A 25,420-nucleotide genomic window follows, 5' to 3' on the forward strand; every position below is an offset into this window, starting at 1 on the left:
TGCTCTCGAAGACACCAAGAAATTAAAGAGTTAGAAGAATTTAAATATAGGAACTTAAGGTGGTGTTGCAATACTTTTGTAAATAACAAAAGGGAAAATGACCCAAACAGTGTCCCACCTTATTGTCATTATAAACTTTCGTACCTTAGCTTTCAAAACTATCATATTGGTATCTGAGGTTCTCATCCCAACTCAATTTTGGTATCTAGAGCCGTTAGCTCCATTACAGTGCGTGCCCCGTGACATATTTTGAAGGGTATTTTTGTCCTTTCATATTTTAATTCATTATTTCTTTTTTTCTTTTCTCTAAGTTTTTTTTGTTCTTCTCTCTCTCTCGCTCTTAAGCTTTTTTTGTTCTTCTCTTAAGCTTTTTTTAATTTTTTTTTATGGTGATCTGGGTTTTTGAGGAGTGGATGCACGACAGTGGGTTTGCAGCATTTCCACTTTGTTATCACGATATTCACGATCTTGTTTTTTGTTTGCCTCGAGCACTAATTAATGGTTCACAGTTGGTAATTGGATAAATATACCAGCTAAAGCAAATCGTCCTCTGATCGATTGGTCAGTGGTCCTTTTCATTGAAAAGAAACAAACCATAATCATTCATGAAACGGGAGAAAGAGTACGGGAAATTCACCGGCCAGATAAAATAAGCTCAGCTTGAGCAACCATGAAAGCAATCACAATGAAGCAATTAAACACGAAGATTAATCAACTTCCATTTAAAACAGTACTGTATTCCACAAAGAGGATGAGAGCTCGTGATTGGGATTGGAGAAGAAGCAAGGATGAGAAGAGAGGAATTGAGCGTTGCGTTTTGATCTGGGTTTGTTAAACACAATGCCATCTTGCTGAAAAGAGAAAAAATGCACAAGAGATAACACCAAAATCAGAAGGTCCACAATCTTCACCAAACTCAATCCATGGCTGCCTCATCCTCTCTCTGCAACTTCCTCTCCTTCCTGACAGCCTCAAAGCTCCCATCACAATCCTAACCCCCACCACCCCATCTCCATCTCTCCCAAGCCCAAAAGCCCAGAGACGTCTTCGTCCCTCTAGTGGCCCAACCTGGTCCCTCTTTCTCTTCTTCCTCTGCGGAATTGGAGTCCTGATGAATCCAATTCCAACTCCTTTCGATTCCAATTCCAGACCCGAATAACGATGCCCCATCAAAATCAAATGATCCAGGCTTTCTGATTGGGACAAACCCAAGAACAGACATTTTATATGAAGAGGGTTTTCCACGATTTCCTTCATTATGATTAGAAACGAGAGAGAAAAAGAGTGAGGCAGAAAGTAAGAGATTCAGAAGGGAACGAGAATGTAGAGAAGCAGAAATTAAACCATGGTTAGAGTAGAGACGAGTTGCTGAGAGAAGAACGAAAAAAGCTTGAGAGAGAGAGAGAGAGAGAGAGAAGAAGAAGAAAAAAAAAGCTTAGAGAAAAGAAAAAAGGAAATAATGAATTAAAATTGAAATGACGAAAATACCCTTCAAAATATGCCACGTGGCACGCACCATAACAGAGCTAATAGCTCCAAATATTAAAATTGGGTCCGGGTGAGAACCTCAGATACTAATCTGATAGTTTTGAAAACTGAGGTACGAAAGTTTATAATGGTAAAAACTAAAAAAGTGGAACACTGTTTTGGCAATTTTCTCATAACAAAATGAGTTTAACAACTGAAATCCACGATATGAAGAAAAAAATACGGTACAAATCAATATTAATTAAGCCAATAAGGCTTATGGTTAAATTTTCAAAAACCCACAATTTACCTTTCTTTGATAATAGTTTAAAAATTTATAATTTAACACATGAAGGATAAAATAGTAAATATAATAGCAAATTGAATTGAAGAAATTACAAAAAAAAAAAAGATCTTAGACGTTTTGTTGTTTTGCTAGCATTTTTTTTTTTTTGGAGTTGGTAGTTTAAATAAAAAAATTACTTATTAAACAAAAAATTAACTTTTTTTTTAAGAAAGAAAAAGTTATTTATAATTTCATAAAAAAAAAAACATTTTTTTAGAGAAATTACTAAAACAAACTTTTTTTATAAATAAAATATTATAGACACAAATAAAATATAAAAAAGTAAAAAATGTCAATTGACACACGCGTAAGCGTGTGTTAAGAGGCTAGTAATTTCATAAAACTAATAAATCTTGAGATGATATTTCATTTCTTTTGGTTACTCTCACTATTAAAACTGTTTTTTTTTTCCTTGAACAATAAGAATTAGATGCGATCATGAGATTAACTCTTATTGGTGCACTTGGCCGAACAAGAGAGAACCACCACTCTTATATGTTCTGGACCCTATCCACATTTGAGTATAAGGAAAGAAAGAAAGAAAAACCAAAGAAAATGAGAAGAAACTATATTGGGAAACATGAGGCCATAAGCACTCCACACTGAGTTCCCTAAGTGTAATCCAGTGACAAAGAAATGCACTGATAAAAAACACAGTGATTTAAAAAAGAATTGTCAAAATAAACAATGAAAAACTATTATTTCCTGTATATTGTTTCAACAGGCACAAGCAGATGGCAATCCAACATATACAAGAGACGTTGTCACTGTCTCAGAAGATATAAGAAACATGAAGTAACATATGCTTAATATGCCTCCAACGATTCACCATACTCCTTATTCATGCCAATGACTTCAAAAGGTAGACGAATTCAAGTACTGAACTTGAGGAGTTGGAATGCTAGTCTAGTCTAGCTTTTTCTTTTTTGGTTGATTGATACCAGTGTCATTATCTAAAACCGTTTAATTTGTAACCACTGCTTCAGTTTTCTCTATCAACACACATCTTATCATGCATAATATATGGAGTAAGCAATATTTTATCTCTAGGCCTATTCATTATTTCACGCGTAAACAAATACATGCACTTGTGAATCGGATCTAGTCATTCTGGCCGCAAAGTAATGTTTTCCTATTGCAAATTGAATTTCACATTTGTAACAGTCCTTACAAAGTAGTCTCAACTCTATTCCTTGTTGGGTTTGAGAGGTCACGATACTATTTTCTAAGATGAATTAGAAAAGAAGCTATATTTTAAAAACTTCAACCTCTCTTCGATCGAGTTCTTGTTACCTCTGAAAATCACCTCGGCCTATATGGCCGAGGGATCAAGGAACAAATGTCCTTCTCGATGAATAGATTGTGGAGCGTGCCAGCACACGGCCAGAAGGCCAAGTGTGCAATTGTAGGTGTAGTGGATGTAGATCTGACTTATCAAGCAATTGTTAGCCGAGGAAGGAACTTATTCTTGGCCGATAGTTCGCTGCCTTTGGATCAAGGACTTGATGGCTAAAGGTCGGGTGAATTAGGTGTGGTTGTGAGAGTGTGAGTGAATACGAATTGTCTGGTCACAGGGTTTAGGTCAATTGGATCCAAGTAATAACAAGTAACAGTAAAAGTGAACTCGTAACGAATGAAATTTTCAAGATTAATAGCTACTATGCGACTACGAACAGTAAATAACATGATCAAACAAATAAAGCATAAAGACAATAAGAAGCAAATAAAAGATAATAACAACGAAACTGAAATATGGAATGGCTTAAAATTATTAACTATTGTTTGAATGAAACAAAGAAAACAATTCAAAATCGATATTAGGCTACAAGGAAAGTAAAGCAACTGAAATTGTAACTAGCAGAGCAAACTAACTAATGGACAAACGGAAATTCTACCTAAGCAAAAGGTAAGACAAAAGCAAGAAAAGCTTGATGGCTTGAGTTTCTGGAGTTGTGTGTGTGATGTCTTTTGTCGACGTTTCTATTTATATTGGCTGCTCTGTGACTTGAAATGATCTCTTGACTCTTTGAAGTTGAGTGGAATTCGGGCTCCTTGTGGCTTAATGACTCTATCTTGATTTGGCTCCGATGCTTATCTTCGGCTAACTTGATGCTAGACTCCGTCTTGATCGGCTTTGATAATCTTCATCAATGGCTGGAACTAATCTTGAAGAAAACTAACTTGGGTTGAACTCTCCTTATCGGCTGACGTGAACTTCAAGTCGATACTAACTTGATCAAATTTCATCTTTATCACTTATCAACCTTCTCTGTCTGTCGGCTATTGTCTTCCCAAGTTGCTGAGTCCAAGTTGGAAACTGACTAGCATGATTTCATGAACAACCAGCTGATGGGCTTTTAGACAATAAACCTTCTTTTCAATTGATGACTACCGGCCGTCTGATAACCAACGGCTTAACTTTCGAAACCCTCCATCGGCCTAGTTTTTATCCAATTTGTCTTGGACCAAATAAACTGTCCAATTATTCATTGGCCTAGTTTTTGGTCATCGGCCCATTTATTCATTTGAGCGGCTTATTGTAATTCACAACATTCAATAACTATATGCACATTAACTATGTCTGAGTGGACATGCAAATGTGGGTACAAACAGTTCTTCAAAGCTCAACCAATCCTCCTGCCTTGATATTGTCTTGTCTGAGAGTTTTCAAAGGTCCAATGGTCCATTGTCATGAACTATTTGAGTAAATGCAAAACTCAATAAGATGATTAATTTGAACCCTAAAGCTTGCTACATTGTTGTGTATATTGAGCCAGAAAGGTAACTTGCTCCTCAGTTTAGAGAAGATTGAGTCAGTTGAGCGATTGATACACACAAAAAGCTCATATCAATATAGTCCACCAATCAAGTTCAAAATACATGTCCTAGCATTCATGTCGTCATATTATGAGACTGATTTATCAATTACTGTTTAAATGTATGATTCAAGTTTATAATTTTTGTTTGGCAGAAAAGTATTACCATTATACTCGATTATGTGGGCAAACAATATAACTTGTTAAAACTATCATGCATTGTTTTTTTATTATATATATATATATATATTACATAGTTATCAAATGATATAATTAAATTTAAATAGTAGTGATAAATCACATATTAAACCGTCTATTTTTTGGTATAGAACCTAGTTTATTTGTTGGTCATGCTTCAATTTGACAGCTTGTGACGCTAAAATTTTTTTGTTTACATAAAAGGAGTAAAGGCCTTGCCCTTTTTTCTTCTTTTTTTTTTGGTTCCCAATCAGGAAAAGAAAGGACCCCAAAGACTAAACCAATGATTTCAATATGAATTCATAATTTTTGAAGTCCCCACTTTCCCACAAAAATAAGAAGATTCTCCAAGGAATGGAGTGGTCTACACGGTACTTTCCAATCTCTTTCACTCTCACTCTCAGCTACCATCCAAACCCAAGAGTTCGTATTTGACCATCCAATTAATTCCAAGCAGTCCATATAGATCTCACTATCACCATCAGAATCACCACCTCAGCTTCTTTCTCTTGCTATATGCATTTGATAGTCGCTTAAATTTCAACCACCCCTCCAAAAACCTGTGGGTTTGTTATTTGTCAGCTAAACATTGCTAGTATGATTGTTTGGTTATGGATGCTCCATTTCCTCACTATCATTTCATGCATCGATTCCACACCCGTTTTAGACTTTTAGTCAATGAAGAAAACTTCCACCATGCTTGAAGTTCAAATCACTCCCCCGGCCACCCCAAAAAAAAAAAAAATCCCTTATTTAGTTGAAAAACAAAATAGAAAAAATCAGAAGGCTTTGCCGCCACTTGCTAAAAGTTGAGGGTGACTAATTTAGGGATTCCATCTCTTTCACACAACATTTAACGGAAGAGAAAACTTTCAGAATATTTGTAATACGTATTGGATGCAAAACTCAACATAACTCTTGTATACGGAAGGACGGAACCAAGTTAGAAGGCATTATGACTTGTAGCTGGATAATGCGAGCTCTTGTGACTATAAAAATTTCAACAATGTGGATCTGATACTTGATCATCATCCCTAAAAAGGAAAGAAATATGAGAGATGCAAAGTTTCTCCGTCAATGGACCTATTATATATGCTGTGGCGGAACTGTGTTTCGGCCTGATGGGGTCTCGAACCCCAAAACATGGAAAATACTTAGATACATTAATGCACCGATACATCAAGTAGACTAGGTTTAATACAGAGGTAGACTAGCTCGGTACAAGGGTAGACTAACTACATCCATGTCTACCCATGTACTAAGCTAGTCTACCTCTGTATTGAACCTAGTTTACTTAATGTATCGGTACATTAATGTACTGTAGACGATCTCCCAAAACATTACTGTCAGATATGTAGTATATATATGCACTGCTATTAACCAACCCAAGGAAAAACCTTCCATTCATGGAGGAGGCCGCCCCCCAACACCCCCCCAAAATAAAAATACACGTGATAATAAAAAATTCATATATAAAATATTCACCAACAATACGAATACAATAATATTAATTAAAAAACAGGTTGCCTTTTTGTCATTCTTAGAAATTTTTTTTTTAAATGAGAATTATCTATCGGTTTGTTTTGAATTTATTTTTTACTTATAGATTATATTGAATATAAATTTTAATTTATTTTTAGAGTTTTTATTTTTATTTTTTATTTTTATGTTTCGACCTCCCAATATTTAAATCCTTGTTCCGCCTCTATATATATTGGCTAAGAATAGAAGAACAAATTCAGGCTAGAAAAATTAAAAGGTAAGTATATGGTATGTTAATATTTCTCATGGACAATATCCAATTTCAGGTAATATTCACCATTTTGAAGACTCGTGTTATCACTTCTGCAACTCATGCGATAAATAGAAAAAAAATTCTTGTTAAGGTAAAAAATGTTTTCTTTAAAGTAAAGTATATTCTCATTTGCGTAACTAAGTCTTAAAAGTGATAATTGTATGTATATCATATGATAACATATTATAGAATTTTCTATTTACCCCATCAAGTGTGTGTGTGTGTGTATCAGAGCTTCTATGCTAAGGAGATCCTTATTAAGGACCGGATTTCCATATATTGATCACTTTTCAATTGCATATTCACATCTTAACCGTTCAGTTTTTAGGTATATATGAGTAGATCACTTATGCAAATTTTCAGCCAATTTGATGATCATTAAGGCATCCAAAACTGCAATTTACACAAACGGTTCAGGTTGGACAGATTCTGTTCATTCGTGTAAATTGTAGTTTTGAATACCTTAACGATCATCAATTTGACTGAAAATTTACAGAGATCATCTACTCATATATATACCTAAAGTCCTAAAATATGAACGGTTAAGATCTGAATACGTGATCAAAAAGTGGTCCAAATATGGAAATCCGTTCCTCAAGCTAAATTAAGGACCTCATTAACAGAGCAAGATATATATATATATATATATATATATATATATATATATTATCAGACATTTTGGTAGCCAATGAAACATAATACCTGCCCCCTAAATACACTGAAATTTGGAGTGCAATTTGTAGTCACAACCCATGATGCAATGACAATTAATACATAGAACAGAAATGGCTCATCTGAGCTAGGAACTTTTGATTTTAAGGTCATAGATCCTTTGGCTTTAGGGTTTAATTAAAACATATTATGTGGGCATATATATGTCTTGCAGCCAGGCAAATCTTCATAATATCCTCTATGAGAAATAAAGCACGTAATTAACCTTTATATAAAAGCATACATAGTGATGTTCAGTCGAGTATCAAACTTCACCTGGCCTATGCTATACAATAATTTTCATGCGAGCTTCTAACAGTTTCTAACAAGGGAACGTATGACTGTTTGAGTACTGTGATGTTCTATTCTTAAAAGAGATATTTTATTAGTCATAAATGTTATGGTTATGGAACAGGAAACACTATCTAGTGAGCTAGTCGATCAAAGCCAATTTGAATTGGGATCGAGTTTAAAGAGTGGCTTCAGGTATACAACGGAATAATCAACAAGTAAAGCTGTTAAATGTCTAGTGAGTTACTATTCTTAAAAGTTTCTTTTATCAGTTTAGGAGTGTTTCCTAGATTACGTTGACGTAAAGTGTTGCATAATAAAACCCGATTTCTTTCGATTAAGCTAAATTAATAAAACCTGATTTCTTTTATCAAGCTAAACTTGTTTCTTGAGTAGAGAAACGCAAGAGTGCTCGATGAAGTGAATAAGTGATCCTAATTAAGAAAAACGCGTTTTCACAATGACAAGTTCCTAACTCTCTCACCAATGGGTTTTGTGAGATGAATTTTGACCAAATAATATCGGTCATCCCCTACATGAACTCGTCGATCAAACTGTTTTAACTTTTCTCCCTGAACTGTTTGTTAATGACTTAATTAAATACTAGTTCTATCACTCTTATGACTGTTATCAAACATTTGCGTCTCAAAATTAACTATTTTAAGGATCGATAAAGCTATCTAGTTTGCAACTTTGCACTACTATGTATTGTATATACCTCCATAACCGGCCAGCTATCAATCTATATACACCTATGGAAATCAAAATCTGATTGTCTTTAAGGAGCACTGTCTTTAAGGAGCATACAGACCCACAATAATGGATGAATACTAGAATCTCATAATGTGCAAGTTTGGCTACCACTCTTTTTTCATCAATCAATTACATACATAGAAATCAATGTTGGTGATTTGCCTTGGTTGCCGCTGATAGGGCCGGTCCTGAGGGTTGCGATGTGAGACCACATTTTGATTATTTGCATCAGATCTCTAAAATCTCAAGGCCGGCTCTACCAACTGTAAACTTAACCCTTGAAACTGTGTATAACTTATTACGATAGCTCTACCACATATTAAGTCGACTGATATTATTTTTCTGCTAGTATATATAGTACATGATTGGTATATAGTACATGATTGGATGTCATAACTTATGCTTTATATCATACAAATATCAATCAATCTTTTTGTTTTCTGGTGCAATGAGACAGTAATATCTATCCCAAATCGATCACTAATATTGCATCGATCCCACATTGCCGACTACGTACAAAACACATCAGACATATACAAGACTTCATATTTGCAACAGTAAAACTTGAGAGTTGAAAATACTTGCTTTTGTTCTTCAGAATGACGACCAAAATTCACTAGTGTATCTATACCACGTGCAATGTTTTTGATATACTATATGCATGTTAATGAAAATTATTTCGATCGAAATTTCACGTACGGGACAATAATTACCTTATATGTTAATAAAACAGACGAACAACTACAGATTTCTACCAACTGTGGTTACTTAGAATAGCAAACTCTCTCTCTCTCTCTCTCTCTCTCTCTGTGCCAATATCTATCTGTCTATATTATTTGCTTTGCAAGATTTTTGTGAAGGGCTCTACATGAGAAAGCATTATTGTTTAAAAGAGGGACTTACATGGAATCATTCATTACAAATATCATACCAGACAGGCTATAAAGCTTAATATTTAAGGTTCTTATTACAGAATTAATTTTCAAGACAGGGTTTTGCAAGAGGGATATTGATATTTTGACTAAAACCAAACTAAATCACATTGTTGGGCTACACCACAATGTGTTCCAATTATTCGAACCTAGATCCCATTGTATGAATCATCTCTGAAGCATTTATTGGGTTACATGGTTTCAATTTTACATACACTAAGTCTCGGTGTCAGTTTTGTACTTATTGAAAAAATTATATTGCTCATTTGAAAATATCCAAGTTGAACATTAATTTGAATTGGTCCACATTAACGCATCACTTGCGTCAGAAATATCCACGTATTCAAAAGCATCTACTTACCAGTCCATTTTCTATGATCAATTTCTTCTTATGTCCAAGAAAGAAGCTCTAGCACACAATTAAACACATATATCGAGTTTATGTGGAGAGGTCATTTTCATGTGCGAACATATCCAACACCAGTCAGACTCTGAGTCTATGAAATCACAACTGATAGCTAAATTTCATACCCATCTCAGACACATTGGAGCTTTCAAAAGACTAAAAGGGATAGAAACTTTTCATTGTTAATGGCTTCGGCTGCTCCATAGTCCGTATTATTGGTTTGGTCGAAAGCAACTCCCATTCCCAACTCGGAAAGCTGCTCTATGCCATATTATCTAGTTAGTGCTTGCTGCCTACGCAATTGCTGGTGTTGCCCCAGTGCCTGGGTTCAAATAAGCACTTAAGTGGACGGTGTTTATTTTTTGCGGCCTAGCTTTTGCGTCTAGAAAATGGCTTTTGGAATCTCCTTTTGAAAGTCCAAGACTTCATTAATTCAACGTGCTTTTTGATCGACATTCCTTTTTGATCGAAGTAGGTTACTTGGCATTCTTCCAACTTTTTGCTCGACTCAAAATGAGAAACACGCTGACCACTTCTGGTATTGGGTGTCATTCTACTTGAATTTTGCCGACTCGTCAAATTTTTGGTCCCCCAAGTTCATTGAACCATGCACGCTATCTTTTTGACCAACGCCTTTGTGAAAATAATTCACTTAGTTTCTAGGTCAAAATCATTAAGGTGAATGAACAAGTAGTTGCTATCAAGCCAAGATTATATCTTCCCTGATGTCGAGTCTCAATCTCAAAACTTAAGTGGAGAAAAAAGGAGATACTCAAGATTATGCACTCATGAGAATGAGACTCTTATACCATGTCAAACTCTTTTGCAATGAAAGTTTAAACCGTTAGAAGACTACGTCATTTTTACATATGAAGCTTGCAATTTCTAGTTGGTTATGGTCTTCTACAGTGTTCTCTGGTACAAAAGAAAAGATGGAACCCTTGATTTATAACTTGGTTTAATCCTATTTTCCAACCCCTCTGCATCCATCCTTCACTATGTTCACTTCACCAATCACCACAGAGGCTAACCAGGGGCTTAGAAAATTTTCCACACAGTTACACAGAAATCCACTTTTTTTTTTCTTTCATTTTTTTAACATTTGTTGTCTGTACTGACCTATTACGTAGTAAACTATATTTTGATATACCCGTCGGCGTTTAGTGACGAGTTCCCATGTCCATAGTGTTTTTGTTGTTTGAAAAGAGTGTGAGATACTATCGGCCCAAAACTAGTAAACAGATGTTCAAGCATCAGCATAGCCCGTCTTATGAAATGGGCTGGGCCGAAGAACCTAGTGACCTGGATGATATATAGATTAGGGCCTGGAAAGGGCTGTGCTTCTTCAAGTTCTGGTCATATGGTATTATTATTATTATTATTATTATTATTATTTTTATTTTTTATTTTTTTTAGAATGGTTTTAAAAGAAAGGAAAAAATTCTGTTTACCCTCCTGAACTCTGGGCCTAAAATCAGATTGGTCCTTGAACTTTTTTTTTAATCAGACTGGTCCTTGTACTCTCAAACGACATCACCCGAGTCCAAAATTTGAATTTGCCTCCAAATGTGACGTCACTATAGCTGTTGGAGCCAAAAAGGGGGCCCACATTTGACTGCTGTTATGACATTTTTGACGAAATGTCTAAAATACCTCCATTACAGTTTGTTTCCTATTACGGATTGATTACAGAGCCCGTGATCGAACTCGAGCTCGAAACACTAACTCACTCTCTCTCGCTCGCAATCATCTTCAACCTGTCGAAACCTAGATTTTAAACCAAATCCAAATCAAGCTATTTCTGGGTCAGAAAATCAACGCGAAGCGGGACGACATGGCTGGGGAAGATGAATGGATACCACGATTGGAAAATGGAGGCGAAGATCTCCTGAATTACGGTGAGTTAGGTTTTTGTATTTAAGATTGTTACAAATGATTATGGTGGTTTACTTTTTAGGGTTTGCTTAGGGTTGTTGATTACATGATTTGGGATTTGTTTGTTTCTAGTTATCCGATTTAGGGCATTCGAGTCCAAAAATGGAAGGTCTTTGGTTTAGGGTTTGAAATGTTCGTATTTAGGGGTTTTTAGTTTACTTTATTGTTTTGACAAATTAGGGTTTGGAACCTTCTTATTTGGGGGTTGTGAGAATTAGGGTTTCTAATTTTTACTATTTTCGATTTCCCTGTCATATATATCTGAAATTCAATAATAGATATGCATGTGGTTGTTGTTGGGAAGCTAATGGTTGCTGATTAAACAAAGTAATCCTCATAAGTGCTTCTATGGTCCTACAGAAGAATTGATTTTTTAGGGTTTTAACTGGGTTGGTGAGTATTTATGACAGTGTGAGCATAAGTTTAGGGTTTTGGGGTATATATTTGTGCTTTGTATCTGTCTAGGGTGCTGCCTAATTATTCATTTTTTCTAATTGAATCTATTTCTAATTGCAGATAATCCTGATTACTTTACCTGCAAAGTATATCATGGTGGATACTTGGATCAAATAGAGAACAAGTATGTGGGTGGAACCATTAGCTACTACGATAATGTCGACAAGGACAAGATGAGTTTAACTGAGGTGGATGGGATGGTGAGGGGTATCAATCCTTCTTATGTTGGGAGAAGGATTGATTACTATTACTCTATAGGGTCAGAGGAAGATGAAGATGCAAAGACTAAGTTGAATACTGATCGAGATATGGTGACAATGTGTTGTTGTGTGCCAGAGATTAGGCTCGTGATCCTGTATCTTGACCATAGAGACCTGCATGAAGATGACTATGAAGAAGAGGATGATGTGTTCATGTATGAGGATGGGATACCAGGTTTTGGGGATAGTCAAGTGGGCAGCAGTGGGGTTGTTATAGAGGAGCTGCCTGATTCACCTCGGAAGCCTAAATCTTCTGCGAAGATTGAAGAGCTCCCTCCTTCACCTCAAAAGCAGCCTGTGAAGGCCAAATGATATAAGGTGTGTGCTTTAAGGAAGCCCTTCTGCCTACTTTGAAGATAAATGAGCCCCAGGAAGAAATTCTAACATAGATAAGCCGGGCTACCACAATTGATCCATCTTATAAAGGAAAGAAGAAAGTGGAGTTAGTTGAATAAGATGAGTTTGAAGATGATTTGGATCATAGTTTTGAAGCTGACCACATATATGAAGAAGAGGATATAGCTGTTGAGGAAGAAGATGGTGATGAGGAGATCAGGAAGATGAGGAATGCTCTGATGATGATGACTACAACCCAGCTAAGGATGATGATGAGTATGCGGGTTATGGAGTTGATGATGATTTTCTGTTTGACTGGTTAACATAACCAGAAGGAGGTGATAATGAGGGGGCTTCTTAGCCTACTGAAGGGGTTAGAAATGGAGATGACACCAATGAAGCTACTGATGTTGAAGATGATGAGGCTATGTTTGTGGCAGTTGACTCAGATAAGGAAGGGATAAGGAATGAGTACAATTCTAATGAGGATGTGGTGCAAGACAGGAATCCAAAGTTTAATCCAAAGATAGACATGAAGGACCCTCATTTTTGCAAGGGAATGAAATTTGCCTCAGTTAAGATACTCAGAGCTGCATTAAGAGAGAGGCCAATTCAGGATGGTTGGGAGGTGATGTTTCTGAAGAATGACAGCAACAGAGTTAGAGCCATTTGCAAGGCTGAAAATTGTGATTTTGAACTGTTTGCATCTAAAATGCAACATGAGAGCACCTTGCAGATTAAAACTTATGTTGGGAAGCACAACCGTGCTAGGGTATTGGACAACACGATGGTGAAAACACCATATCTAGTCCACAGGTTTGCTGAGCATATCAAGCTCAAACCTAATATCTCAACAGGTATTAATAGTCCAAGCTTACAATATTTTCAATTTACTGTGATGTTTTGGCGAAGTTATTAATCAGATTTCACTCTTTTGATGTCTCAGAGTCTCTATAGCAAGTGATGGCAGCTGCTGTGAGAGCCATGGTTTCATTCCAGCAAGTTTATAGAACTAAGAGGGCTGCTCTGAGTATGCTTGAGAGAAGCATGAAGGAGCAATATGCAAAGGTGCAGGATTATGCTAAGGAGTTGAAGAAGGTGCACCCAAATACAATAGTGGATATCAAATGTGACTTCAATAATCCTAGTCAGCTGCCTGTATTCAAAGAATGTATATCTGTTTGGGTGCATTGAAGCCAAGATTCAAAGCTGGATGTAGACCACTTCTTGGATTAGATGGATGTCACCTCAAGAGTGCCTATGGTGGTAAGCTGTTGTCAGCAGTGTGGGTGGATGCTAATAACACATCCTGGGTGGTTGCTTATGCACGTGTAGAGATGGAGAGCAAGGATTCATGGGACTGGTTCCTGGGGCTATTGGTTAAGGATTTGGAGATCACTGGTGAAGAAAATGGTTTTACTTTCATTTCAAACAAACAAAAGGGGCTTCTACCTACATGTGAAGATGTGGTACCACTAGCAGATCACAGATTAGGTGTGAGGCACTTGTGGACCAATTTCAACAAGCTATTTCCTGGCAAGGTAATGAAGGACCAGCTGTGGGCAGTTGCCAAGTCCACAACCATGGCTTACTACCACAAAGAGATGGTTCTGATGAACCAAATGGATTCAGAGGCTCATAAATGGTGACCGAATTCTGGTATAACTTTACAATACTTATGCTTATAGCTTCAGATTACCTAAACATTAAAGTAATTTGAGCTGTTTCACACTTTGTAGATCCAAAGAGAAACCCTAAGCACTGGTGCAGAGCCCACTTTGACACTGTTTTGAAGAGTGAGGTGTTGTTGAACAATTTATCCAAGAGTTTCAATGCTTGTATCCTACCTGCAATGTCAAAACAAGTCATTTCATGCTTTGAAGATATTAGGGTAAGGATGATGAAGAGGATTGCATTGAGGAAAGAGAAGATGGGCAAGGTGATGGACCTTATCTGCCCTAGGCCTAGGTTGCTTCTAGAGAAGAACAAGGTTAAATCTGCCACAGATTGCATCCCTAATGGGACTAGCAGCCACAAAATTGAGGTGGAGAGCATTGGAGGCAGCAAATATATGGTGGATCTGCGCAGAAGAGCTTGTGCTTGTAGGAGATGGGATCTAACTGGGATCCCTTGCAATCATGCCATATCAGCCATCAACTTCATGAGACAAAAACTAGAAGATTATGTGGATGCCTGCTACCTGACCACGACTTACATGGCGGCTTACTGTAACATAGTCCAGCTTGTAAATAGGATGGACTTGTGGATCCCAAGTGAAGAACCTGCCATCTAACCACCACAATACAACAGGCAGCCTGGAAGGCCAAGGACTAAAAGGATTAAGGATGCTTCTGAGAAGGAGAATGAAGGCCTCAAGCTTGGAAGGGTGCAGAAATCTCTGAGGTGTAGCAACTGTAACCAGTTGGGTCACAATATCCAGAGTTGTCATAGACACCTCCCACCTAAGACAACAGCAGCTAAGGGTAACAAGAAGAGAAAGTTGAACAATGGAAAGGGATCATCTTCTCAGGTATTTTTTGGTTATGAGATTGTTAAGGGTTTAGAAATTTATTGGATTATTATGGACTAATAAGAGTTTAACCAACTTATTTTCTACAGGCAAAGGGTACCAAACAGCCCTTAAAGACAAAGAATGAACTCAGAGATAAGGCAGTAAAGAAAGCTGAAGCAGCAAAGGTAAACTGATTTTATAAGTATGTTTGAAGCTTTTGTTGGTTATTGGTTGCTTCTGAATGTATGCATACATCTCTTTGCAGAAAAAGAGGGATGAAAACAGGGCAGCAACAAAGGCAGCATGAGGACCTGCTCCAAGCAGAGGAAGACCACCAAAAACTACTTCAAACAATGGTAAAGCAGCTTCAACTAAGGGTAAAGCAACTTCTGCACCACAAGCTTCACAAGCTTCATCAAGGTCATCTGTCAAGATCCGGGACAATGCAAAGAATGGTGCAAAATAGAGCAATGTGGATATCAGATTAGCAACCAAGGTTAGGATTTGGAGATGCATACTTGCAATTTTTGTGCAACCATGTGTTGTGTAGCATGGTTGCTGGGTCTAATCTTTTGCATAGATGATTAGACCTAGATTTTTGCCAAATCAATCCAAACTGTTGTTTTTGGTTAGTTTGGATGTAAATACACATTTATGCATCTATTTGGCTACTAATTATGGTAATTATGAACAAGGTTTTCTCCAAAATTTCTGGATTTTGGTCAAATGGCCAAGCATTTTGTTCATTTGGCTTCCCAAGATTTTGTTCATTTTCTGGAAATTTAATGATGGTTAGGGTCCAATTTTTGATCTTCCATTACAAGTTTTGGTCAAATAGCCATGTTTTGGATTAAATTGAGATTTAATTTAAATTTTGGAGGCAAATAGATCAAATTGTCCATTCTGCCCCCCTTAAGGGTTTAAAAATCTGAAGTGTGGGCCCCCTTGTCGGCTCTAATGGCTATAGTGACGTCACATTTGGAGGCAAATTCAAATTTTGGACTCGGGTGATGTCATTTGTGAGTACAAGGGCCAATCTGATTAAAAAAAAATTCAAGGACCAGTCTGATTTTAGGCCCAAAGTTTAGGGGGGTAAACTGAATTTAATCCTAAAAGAACAAACCAACACATACATGATTTTTTTTTCTTTTTCCTTTGAGAAACACATACATGATTGGAGAAAAATGGGGTGGCATATTTGACACAATAAACCAAAATAGAATAGTAGGTCCAATATGGTTTTGTATTTTGAAAATCCGTGGTCATTTGGTATTGAAGATTTTAAGAACTAGCAGTCCACCAAATTGAATCGGAAGTACCCCATCTTTAGTTAATAGTTTAATACTGTATTTGGACTGGAGTATATAGGAGGTTGCAGTTAGATTGTTAATTCCTTATATTTCGTGTGATGAAGAGTTTTACTAAAACGATGGAGTACACCAAACAAAATAAGAAAGAGTTGGCCAGCATAGCTATTACAGAAGACTCTCAGAACATTTTTAGGAGACTCTCTGTTTTGGCTCCTTAGCTATTTTAGAGAGCATGTTTAGCTTTTTATCTATTTTAGCAGCTGCACCAAACTCTTAAGTGGCTCTCTATTATAACTTTTAGCTATCTCGCTCATAAATATAGAGAGCGAGATGAGGCTCTCTATAATTTAAAATATTTCTTTTAAGTTATTTTATGTAATTTATAAATACATTTAAACTATTTAATCTTCATTTAAAAAATAATATAAATTCAAAACTAGCTAAAATATAGAACATTGATGCAGACGTAATTGCTAAAATAACTTTTTAGCTACTTTAGCTAAAATTTGACTCAAAATGGCTAACATTGCTAAATATGCTCTCAATCCAGGAAGGTAGTAATATCATCCAAAAAATATTGAAATTACTCAAGCACAAACTTCTCGTCCCAAAATGAAAATAGTAATCACTCGATTCACTCTCCCCACCTTATATGTGCTCAAAGCACCCCTAAAATTATAGGCACTCATCCTCCTTTGTGAATATGTAAATTTAGTTATATCTTTTTACAAGAATTTCTTAGTAATAAAGGGATTGAAAATCGTTATTCAAAAAGTTAAAATCTTTGGTTGAAAAAATTCTTTTTGGGGTAAATAGAAACTTGATTTTCTGCTTGTGGAATGAGGCTGACAGGTGGAATCAGCTTTTGGACAAAGACAGGTATTCCATGACATTTCTGGGTCCAATGATTTTTTTTTTTTGGGTAAACTTGTTAATTTCAGGAATTAAATATGAAAAGGGAATCACAGTATCACACTAACAATAAAGTATGAACAAATGAACCACATGTAGTAACCAAAAAGAAAAATAAATGAAAATGCACCACATGTTCTCCTTGATTCTATAATATATAAGCTCTAGTAGAGTGTAGACTCAACTCTGACCACAAAGCTCCAACTGAGACAGCGAGAAAGAGAGATTGAATCTACAAATCTCTCTTTCTTCTCCACTCCGGAGACTCCGGATTCACCGGAGCAATGTCCGATGAGCCTTCAATCACTCGATGGACCTTTCCGGTACTCACTAATTCTTTCTCTCATGTTCTATTTGGTTTCCCAGATAAAAAGATTGGAGCTTTGATTCAAATTTTGAAACTTTGAGCATCTATAAGCTGAGTTTGAACTTGAAATGAAATACCCAAGTCCCTGAATTTTGTTTAGTTTAGCTTTCTTGTGTTTTTCCACGCACCAAACTTAAGGTCAGTAATGCCCAAGATTTGACCACCGTTTTATGACTAAATTCTGTGTCAATTTTGCATATTGAGATTATGCGGTTGCGAATCTTGATCTGATGAGTAGGATAGATCAAGAATTAGTGGATTTGTCTCAGCTAAAACTAACATGTATTTCTAGGAATTTAAATTGTTTTATGATGCCAAGTTTGGTAGAAAGAAAGTGTCGGAGGAAACGCAAAGTGAGCAGGCAGCCACTAATGGAGCTGTGAGTAATGGGGGAGCTTCGGGCGCTACAGCGAATGGGAATGGTCATGTGAAAAACCAATCTGACTTGGCCATCTATGAGCGATATCGAAACCAGGTAGTGCATTTGGTGTTATTATGCAAGGAGTTAATGTTTTGGTGGTGGCATTGTTGCTTGGATTTTGCAGTGTCAGGTTGACATGTACTTTGGTTTTGTTTGTCTTTTTTTTTTTTTTTTTTTCAGGAAGCTGCACAGTCGAGTGGAGTTTCATCTGATCCAAATCATGTGATCCCGTATGCTTCTCGACTTGTTGTATTAGTCTTCTTGTGTTTGTATTGAATTTTTGATTGCTTTTTGGTTTCATGAGTCTTAGTTAAGAGACGTTGACTTGAGTTTTCTCATCGATATTCAAAATATTCAGTGGAGCTCTACTAATGACAAGACTGCAATTTTGAGAGGTTAAAAAGTTGATTGTCATAGATTTTCAGTTTGGAGGACTATGACATATATTTATGCGTGAGTGAAATTAGAAATCACACAGGGACCAGATGTTCACTTAATCCATCTTTTATTTGACATGTTCTATTGTAAAGTTTTGGCAAATGATACCAAACCTCATCTGAGCTTGAGCATTTAATGCACTTATGAAGCTGTTGAGTAATATGGTTTGCAGCAGGTAGGTAGGATGCCTTTTTCTATAAGAACCTGCTGATATTTTATGTTCTCCTTCACAGGAAATCTTTGCTTCCTGCTTTTGACTCTGCAGAAACACGTTCATTAGCAGAGAGTTTATGCAGGTAAATTAAACATGGTATTTCACATAACGCCAAGAATTTTATAATCTGCTTTCGCTTTACTTTTATTGCATACATGTTTTTCCCAGTGACCAACGATTTTTTGATCTTATGCTCTTTATCATTTTTAACATCATGCATCACGTCCTCTGCAGGGATATAGTTCGTGGTGATCCGGATGTTAAGTGGGAAACCATTAAGGGGTTAGAGAATGCTAAACGTTTACTTAAAGAAGCAGTGGTCATGCCGATTAAGTATCCCAAGTAGGTTTGGTTGATTAACACCTCATGAACTACAATTTTCACTACACTATTACATGTCTTTATCCTTACATATGTTTGTTGCTATTTGTTTTCTTTGTTTTTGCATTGCTAGTTGATCTACTTGTGAAGCATGTTGTTAGTTTAAATTCCTACTCTATGTATGTTTGACTATTTTCAGCAACGCATAAACCAACATTCACAGATATAGTGATTCTAGGTTTGTCAAATGGTTGGAGTTGGTTTGACTAAGCTAGTATATAAATCCCAATATGTCTGCAATTAGTGTCACCAGAGTTCTACTTGGTATCTGGTGCACACAAATATAAAGTTTTAAATGAATACATTATACGAGACAAATATGCATTTTCCCCTTAGTTTGATTTAATATTTCTAATTTATTGGTGGAGTATCAAATTTATTTCCTAGTGTTGATCTATTATATGCAAGCACGTGTGATATTGTTTCTGGCTCATAATTATTCGTGATTTTTTTATAAAATTTTAGTAATTAGAACAGGAGTTGCTTTTTATAATTTTTTTTGAAATGCTGCAGTATCTTCGTGGATAACCTGATTTTTCTTCTTTCTCTAGGTACTTTACTGGTCTCTTATCGCCTTGGAAAGGTATTCTCCTTTTTGGCCCTCCAGGGACAGGAAAGGTATGCAATATTTTCCTCCTGTTGAATGTTTATGCTTTATTTCTAATCTTAAAGCAATGGGATGGACAATGAAGAATTATGTTTAATACTTTTAAAACTCCTCTCTAAGCGTGATATGCTAATTTACCATTTTAGTGATGAGCTAACATTAGTCTCCTGTTTGAATCACATCTCAATTATTAGCTGTATAATGAGCATTTTCATCCTAAAATTACATTGTAGATTGCTCTTCCATTTATTCAGGTCCTTGTGACTAATTTTTCATAGATGAAAATGATTTTGCGAATTCTGTTCATGCACCTCTTAGTTATCTATACAACAATGTTTTGGACACTAAATGAATTGGCACCTGCTATTGCAGACTATGCTTGCGAAGGCTGTTGCAACAGAGTGCAAGACCACATTTTTCAACATTTCAGCATCATCAGTTGTCAGTAAATGGCGTGGTATGTCAAAATTGCAATATTTTCTGAATGTTTTTGTTGGTCATGGTATTAAAAGTCGATGTTTTTTGCAGCAATATGGCAGATCAGATTCAGTTTTACATCTTAATGATTTGGAAGGAATATAATAAAACCTAGGATAGCAAATGACCCATAGAAGTGATCAGGTCAAGGGTCACCTTGGGGTGGGTAGTGTAGTAAACATATATAGTTTACTATTTACAAAGCAAAGTGACATTGTATGGTTGAAAAACACGGACATCTAGGGAAATCTTGAATTATTGTTTAATGTATACTGCATTTGTGTGTTTATCTTAGCTTCTTTACAATTTTGAATTTTGTTTGGCTTTCCAGGTGACTCAGAGAAGTTAGTGAAGGTGTTATTTGAGCTCGCCAGGCACCATGCACCCTCAACTATATTTATTGACGAAATTGATGCAATTATTAGTCAACGTGGTGAAGCACGAAGTGAGCATGAAGCAAGTAGGCGTTTGAAAACGGAGCTTCTGATACAGGTGATGTTTGTTTTTTTATGAGTGCATTGATTTATGTATCTCCTATCCCATTAACATTGAATCTTGTTATCTACTCATATCAGTTATGATGATGACAGTTATCCTTTAGCATCACTATTAATTAATAATTATTCAACGTCTTAGAAACCACAATATATCACTGCTGCCACTGAGCCAAAGTGCTTCCATGTGTCTGCGGTCCTGTTATCATAACTTCTGCATGATCACGCTGCCATAATTAGAGAAGTGTCTAGAGTTATACTGCTTCATTTTTTCAAACGTAGCAGGAGCTGTTTTCTAAAATGCTTTACTCAGTCCTGGTGTTAATTACATTAAATTTGATCGATAATCAATCTTTGAGGCATTGATATTGAAACTCACTTTATTTTATAGATGGATGGTTTGATGAAGACAAATGAACTAGTGTTTGTTTTGGCCGCAACAAATCTTCCTTGGGAACTAGATGCAGCCATGCTCCGGCGTCTTGAAAAACGAGTATCCTTTTTGATTAGTTCTATAAATTATATTGCTACCTTTAGCATAAATTTTATTTCAACATGCATACATGATACTCCTGCTATCCGACAGCAGTTTTTACCTGATCAAGTATATTTTGCATGCAATTACTTTGTCAATTGAGTTCTCCATTGACCATGGCAAATTAGATTCTTGTGCCTCTGCCTGAACCTGAAGCACGAAGAGCCATGTTTGAGGAGCTCCTGCCAGTAGAGCCTGGTGAGGAGGAGCTTCCTTATGATTTGTTGGTGGATAAGACAGATGGATATTCAGGTTCTGATATTAGGCTGGTGTGCAAGGAGGCTGCCATGCAGCCCCTGAGACGCCTAATGACACTCCTTGAAGACAAAGAGGAAGTGGTGCCTGAGGATGGTATGGTTGCAATTATATGACTCTTATAACATAAGTGGCTGAAGAATTTTAATATTATTATATTACTGCAGTCACAATAGGTGTTTGTTACAAAATGAGAGAGTACAAGGCCAATGGATGTGGGGCTCAGAGGCAACTGAAAATATGTTGCATCCCTTCACCATTTTTAGTTCCTGTAGTCTAGCATAGGGAATGCAACGTAAAGCAACACTCAAACAAATTCAGTTGTAGGTTCTCAGTCTAAAAATGATAATTGTATGCATAAACTGGGCTTACCTTAAAGCTTATTCCCGGGTGTTTTTTTTTATTTTTTTTCCTTCCCTTTTTTGGTTGCAGAACTGCCTAAGGTTGGACCAATCAAACACGATGACATTGAGACAGCTTTGAAGAACACAAGGCCATCTGCTCATCTCCAGGCTCATCGTTATGAGAAGTTCAATGCTGATTACGGCAGTCAAATACTCCAATGACGGCACATAACCAGATTTGTCTTGTTTGGAAAGATGTACTAAAGTGGGGATTATTAGAATATCTGGCCTATTTGCCACCAAGGTTTATGAGGAGTATGATTTACATGACCTAAATAAAAGTTGGCTGTTTTCAGATGGAAATAGTTTGATTATTTTGTATTTAAGAGATATTCAGGTTTTATGTATGAAGAGGTTAACCATGATATCATTAAGTTTGGCTTAAAGCAGCAAAATTTCACTTCTGAGTCCAATTAGGGAAAAATAATTTTTTGGCTGAATTGCTATTTTGCACCATTACTTTTGACCAGAAATATCGATCTGATCATGATTTTACTAAACCTGATCCACTTTGCATCATGTTCTTTGTTAGATCATCAGTTCTAACACTACCTGAGGAACCGAAGAAGAATGCTGGTGCTTATCGCGAACCAGGTGAGATTGGATTTGTGAAACACAATGGTATTTATCAAATTTCTGGCACTACAATGACTAGTGCTTTTGATTCATCTCGTAAGAAACAAATATTTGAGGAGTCCTACATTTGCAAACATTGTCGATATATTTAGCATGGGAAAAGATGCTTTTATTCCCACATAGGATTACAGAAACTTTGAAGCATCTTTCAGAAGCAAGCGTTCTCGACTTATTTTGGTGGAGAGTGGAGACATGTTCATTCCGTCATTGTGAGCTGTGAATTCAAAGTGAGTCCTCACCAGTCATAATCATTTGAGTGAACTTTTCCCCGAACTCGTCTGCCTTCAGGTCAGACATTTGATGTGCTGCTGGTGACTACTTTTAGAGGGGAAGACCATTAAAGGACCGCAGCAAATGGTACGTTTAAGTAGCCTAAACATTTGATGTACTCAGATCATGACAACTTAAAAAGTTTCAGACTCACCATAAATTGTACCACAAATGCTAGTCCTGCTTCTACGATGGAAGTGCAGTGAAAATAGGAAACCTCACTACTTTTGAAAAGTTCAGAAAATCTTTTGGCAATAGAATCTCCTAATGATAACATAGAACGATCCAAACACAAGGTTCCAACAAAGACTGGTACATAAGTAGGCGAAAATATCACTCGATGGAAACAAAAAACTACTCATAATCTAACCTAGAAAATTGTATTTCCCAATTTATTTAAAGCCCTTCAGTGGATCGGCTGTTTTTCCAGATCTCGCATCGGTCCATGCTTTGGCAATTGTTCGCTTCATTTCTTCATCCCCTTCATTGTACATATTCTGCAAGTTATGCATACAATAATTGGCCCATCAGTCACCTCACAGATACATGGTTCACATATGCAAGTGCATGCATTTAAGTACGAATGAAAAGATTTGTTTAGATATGCTCATCCTGCAAAAACTCAAAAATTTATGAACTGACCTTCATCAAGTCCATGATTCCTGCCATAGGATCCTTCTCTTTATCCAAATTCGGCTTTAGCTACAAGATCAACATATCCGTATGTTAGTTCCAATTCTGCCCTTGAAAACATAATAGGAACAGTCTGATGTATGAACTTACCTTGTCCTCCTTGAAATGCAGATCCAGCCAGTTCCCCTTTGAAGCTTTAATCAATGTAATCACAACCCTTGTAGGCTTAACTAGCACCTTACACTTCTCTGGAACAATCTGACTATGGAGTTTAGGTATAGCACATCTGTAGTTCCTTCCTTGGACATCATGCAATTTGATATCAATGGAAGTAGGCTTGATCTCAGTCTCCATTTTCTCCTGATCAACTCCCTCTAAAAATATATATATCTACAAGAGGAATGAAGAATTATCAAAATAGAATCAAAGCTATAAAGACACCCAAAAGCATAGAAGCAATTTAAAAAACAAACGATTAGTGCCTAGTAGAGAAACAGCACAAGTTCTCATACTAGGATGAAGTAAAATATCATTTCTCTGTGTGATGTTTCTTTGCGGGACATTACCTTCACTTTATCAGTATCTTGCTCCCAGCTGAATGACCCAAGTGTAACATAATTCAGAGCTGGGGTGGAAGGCACCTTCACTGCCGTAGAAATTGGAGTTGGAGTTGGAGTAGGAGTTGGCAAGGTAGGTTTAGAAGCAGCCTCTTTTGACAACTGTGCAGTGATCAAACCACACTAGATTCTATAAGCAAACACAGAGATATCTTCTAGCCTCTTTTAAAAGAAACTGTACACAGGTGTGCTAAAAGTGAATGTGATGAGGCTGGGTTTATAAACATTATATACTCTTATAGTCTTTGAAGAATTTCAACCTTGTATTTTTACCAACAGCATCATTGATCGAATTACAACCGTTGGTTTACAGGATACTTCAAATGAAGGTTTTCATCGCTATAATAACATTGATATATTCTGATATGAGTGATATCTATGTTTTATATCCATCCAAGCATGTATCCATACACATATACAAGTAGACTTGCCCGACACATTAAACATGATTACAGCCATTCATAATGCTAATCCAACTCTACTAATGCTCCATTTGTACCATTCCTAATGAAAAGTTCCAATCTTGAACCGGTAAGCATACTTTGTACAAGTTTCAATCGAAAGATTAAACTTTTATCATTGACAGTTTCACACACAAAATGACACAATCAAAGATGCCCAATTCATGTTCATCATAAGCAAACACAGCCCTAATTAGTATGATTCTTTTCCCACTAAAACCTCCATTAAAACCATATATAACAACTGCTTAAAGCACTCAACTTTTAACATAGACAATTGAAAAGAACCCACTTCCTCCCACATACAATTTTTCTTCCATAGCTACAAACCCAATTTCATTTGATGAATTGGGTGTGAATTTTCAACGCTATTTTGTCAAAAAAGCTCGTTTCTTTTTAGAGAAATGCAAGGAAAACCCACAAGAAGAAACCGATATGATTTAAGAAAGGAGGGACCTTTTCCAAATTGCCGATTTCAGAGGAGATGAGATTGAGAATACGGGGTCGTTTTGCAATGCTCTGGATACGGCGGAGCTCCTCCAAATCTAGCGCCACTTCTTCTTCTTCTGCTGCCATTTTCTGGTTTCTGCTATACTCACTCTGGTGGTTTCTGAACAGCTCCGGTGGTTTTAGATGGGATTTTATATTCTATGTGGAAAGAAAATGCTAGAACCTTGCCGAGGGAATTGGGAGGGGACAGATTGGGAAGTTTCCTATGAACTTTTTTGAAGTTCTGTCTTTAATTTTGAAGAAGGTTCTAGTGAATATTTGGGC

At 36.5% G+C, this 25,420-nt stretch overlaps 3 protein-coding genes across 5 annotated transcripts; 2 read left to right on the plus strand and 1 right to left on the minus strand.

Annotated features, from left to right (window-relative positions):
• Positions 1 to 13,129: 13,129 nt before the first annotated feature.
• On the plus strand, positions 13,130 to 14,351 carry LOC112203090. Its single transcript, XM_024344110.1, has 3 exons — positions 13,130 to 13,559; positions 13,673 to 13,800; positions 13,899 to 14,351. The coding sequence occupies exons 1-3, from the start codon at positions 13,130 to 13,132 to the stop codon at positions 14,349 to 14,351; spliced, it is 1,011 nt and encodes a 336-aa protein (XP_024199878.1).
• Positions 14,352 to 17,552: 3,201 nt separating this feature from the next.
• Positions 17,553 to 22,433, plus strand: LOC112165460 (katanin p60 ATPase-containing subunit A-like 2). 2 transcript variants are annotated; one of them, XM_024301968.2, is made up of 11 exons: positions 17,553 to 17,759; positions 18,096 to 18,278; positions 18,405 to 18,454; positions 18,896 to 18,958; positions 19,111 to 19,218; positions 19,809 to 19,875; positions 20,237 to 20,321; positions 20,673 to 20,833; positions 21,227 to 21,328; positions 21,499 to 21,721; positions 22,058 to 22,433. In XM_024301968.2, the coding sequence occupies exons 1-11, from the start codon at positions 17,721 to 17,723 to the stop codon at positions 22,189 to 22,191; spliced, it is 1,215 nt and encodes a 404-aa protein (XP_024157736.1). In that variant the 5' UTR covers positions 17,553 to 17,720; the 3' UTR covers positions 22,192 to 22,433. The 2 variants fall into 2 exon arrangements, with proteins under 2 accessions (XP_024157736.1, XP_024157737.1); XM_024301969.2 differs by having other exon boundaries at positions 17,556 to 17,759; positions 18,123 to 18,278.
• A 233-nt stretch (positions 22,434 to 22,666) lies between these two features.
• Positions 22,667 to 25,358, minus strand: LOC112165461 (calcyclin-binding protein). 2 transcript variants are annotated; one of them, XM_040506156.1, is made up of 5 exons: positions 25,103 to 25,358; positions 24,135 to 24,308; positions 23,719 to 23,958; positions 23,578 to 23,637; positions 22,667 to 23,432 (listed from the first exon to the last, which is right to left on the minus strand). In XM_040506156.1, exons 1-5 carry the CDS (start codon positions 25,220 to 25,222, stop codon positions 23,328 to 23,330), a joined length of 699 nt encoding a protein of 232 aa, XP_040362090.1. In that variant the 5' UTR covers positions 25,223 to 25,358; the 3' UTR covers positions 22,667 to 23,327. The 2 variants fall into 2 exon arrangements, with proteins under 2 accessions (XP_040362090.1, XP_024157738.1); XM_024301970.2 differs by having other exon boundaries at positions 24,135 to 24,287; positions 25,103 to 25,345.
• Positions 25,359 to 25,420: the final 62 nt, after the last annotated feature.

Source organism: Rosa chinensis, chromosome 5 (genome assembly GCF_002994745.2).
Source record: "Rosa chinensis cultivar Old Blush chromosome 5, RchiOBHm-V2, whole genome shotgun sequence".
In the NCBI taxonomy this organism is placed as follows: domain Eukaryota; kingdom Viridiplantae; phylum Streptophyta; class Magnoliopsida; order Rosales; family Rosaceae; genus Rosa; species Rosa chinensis.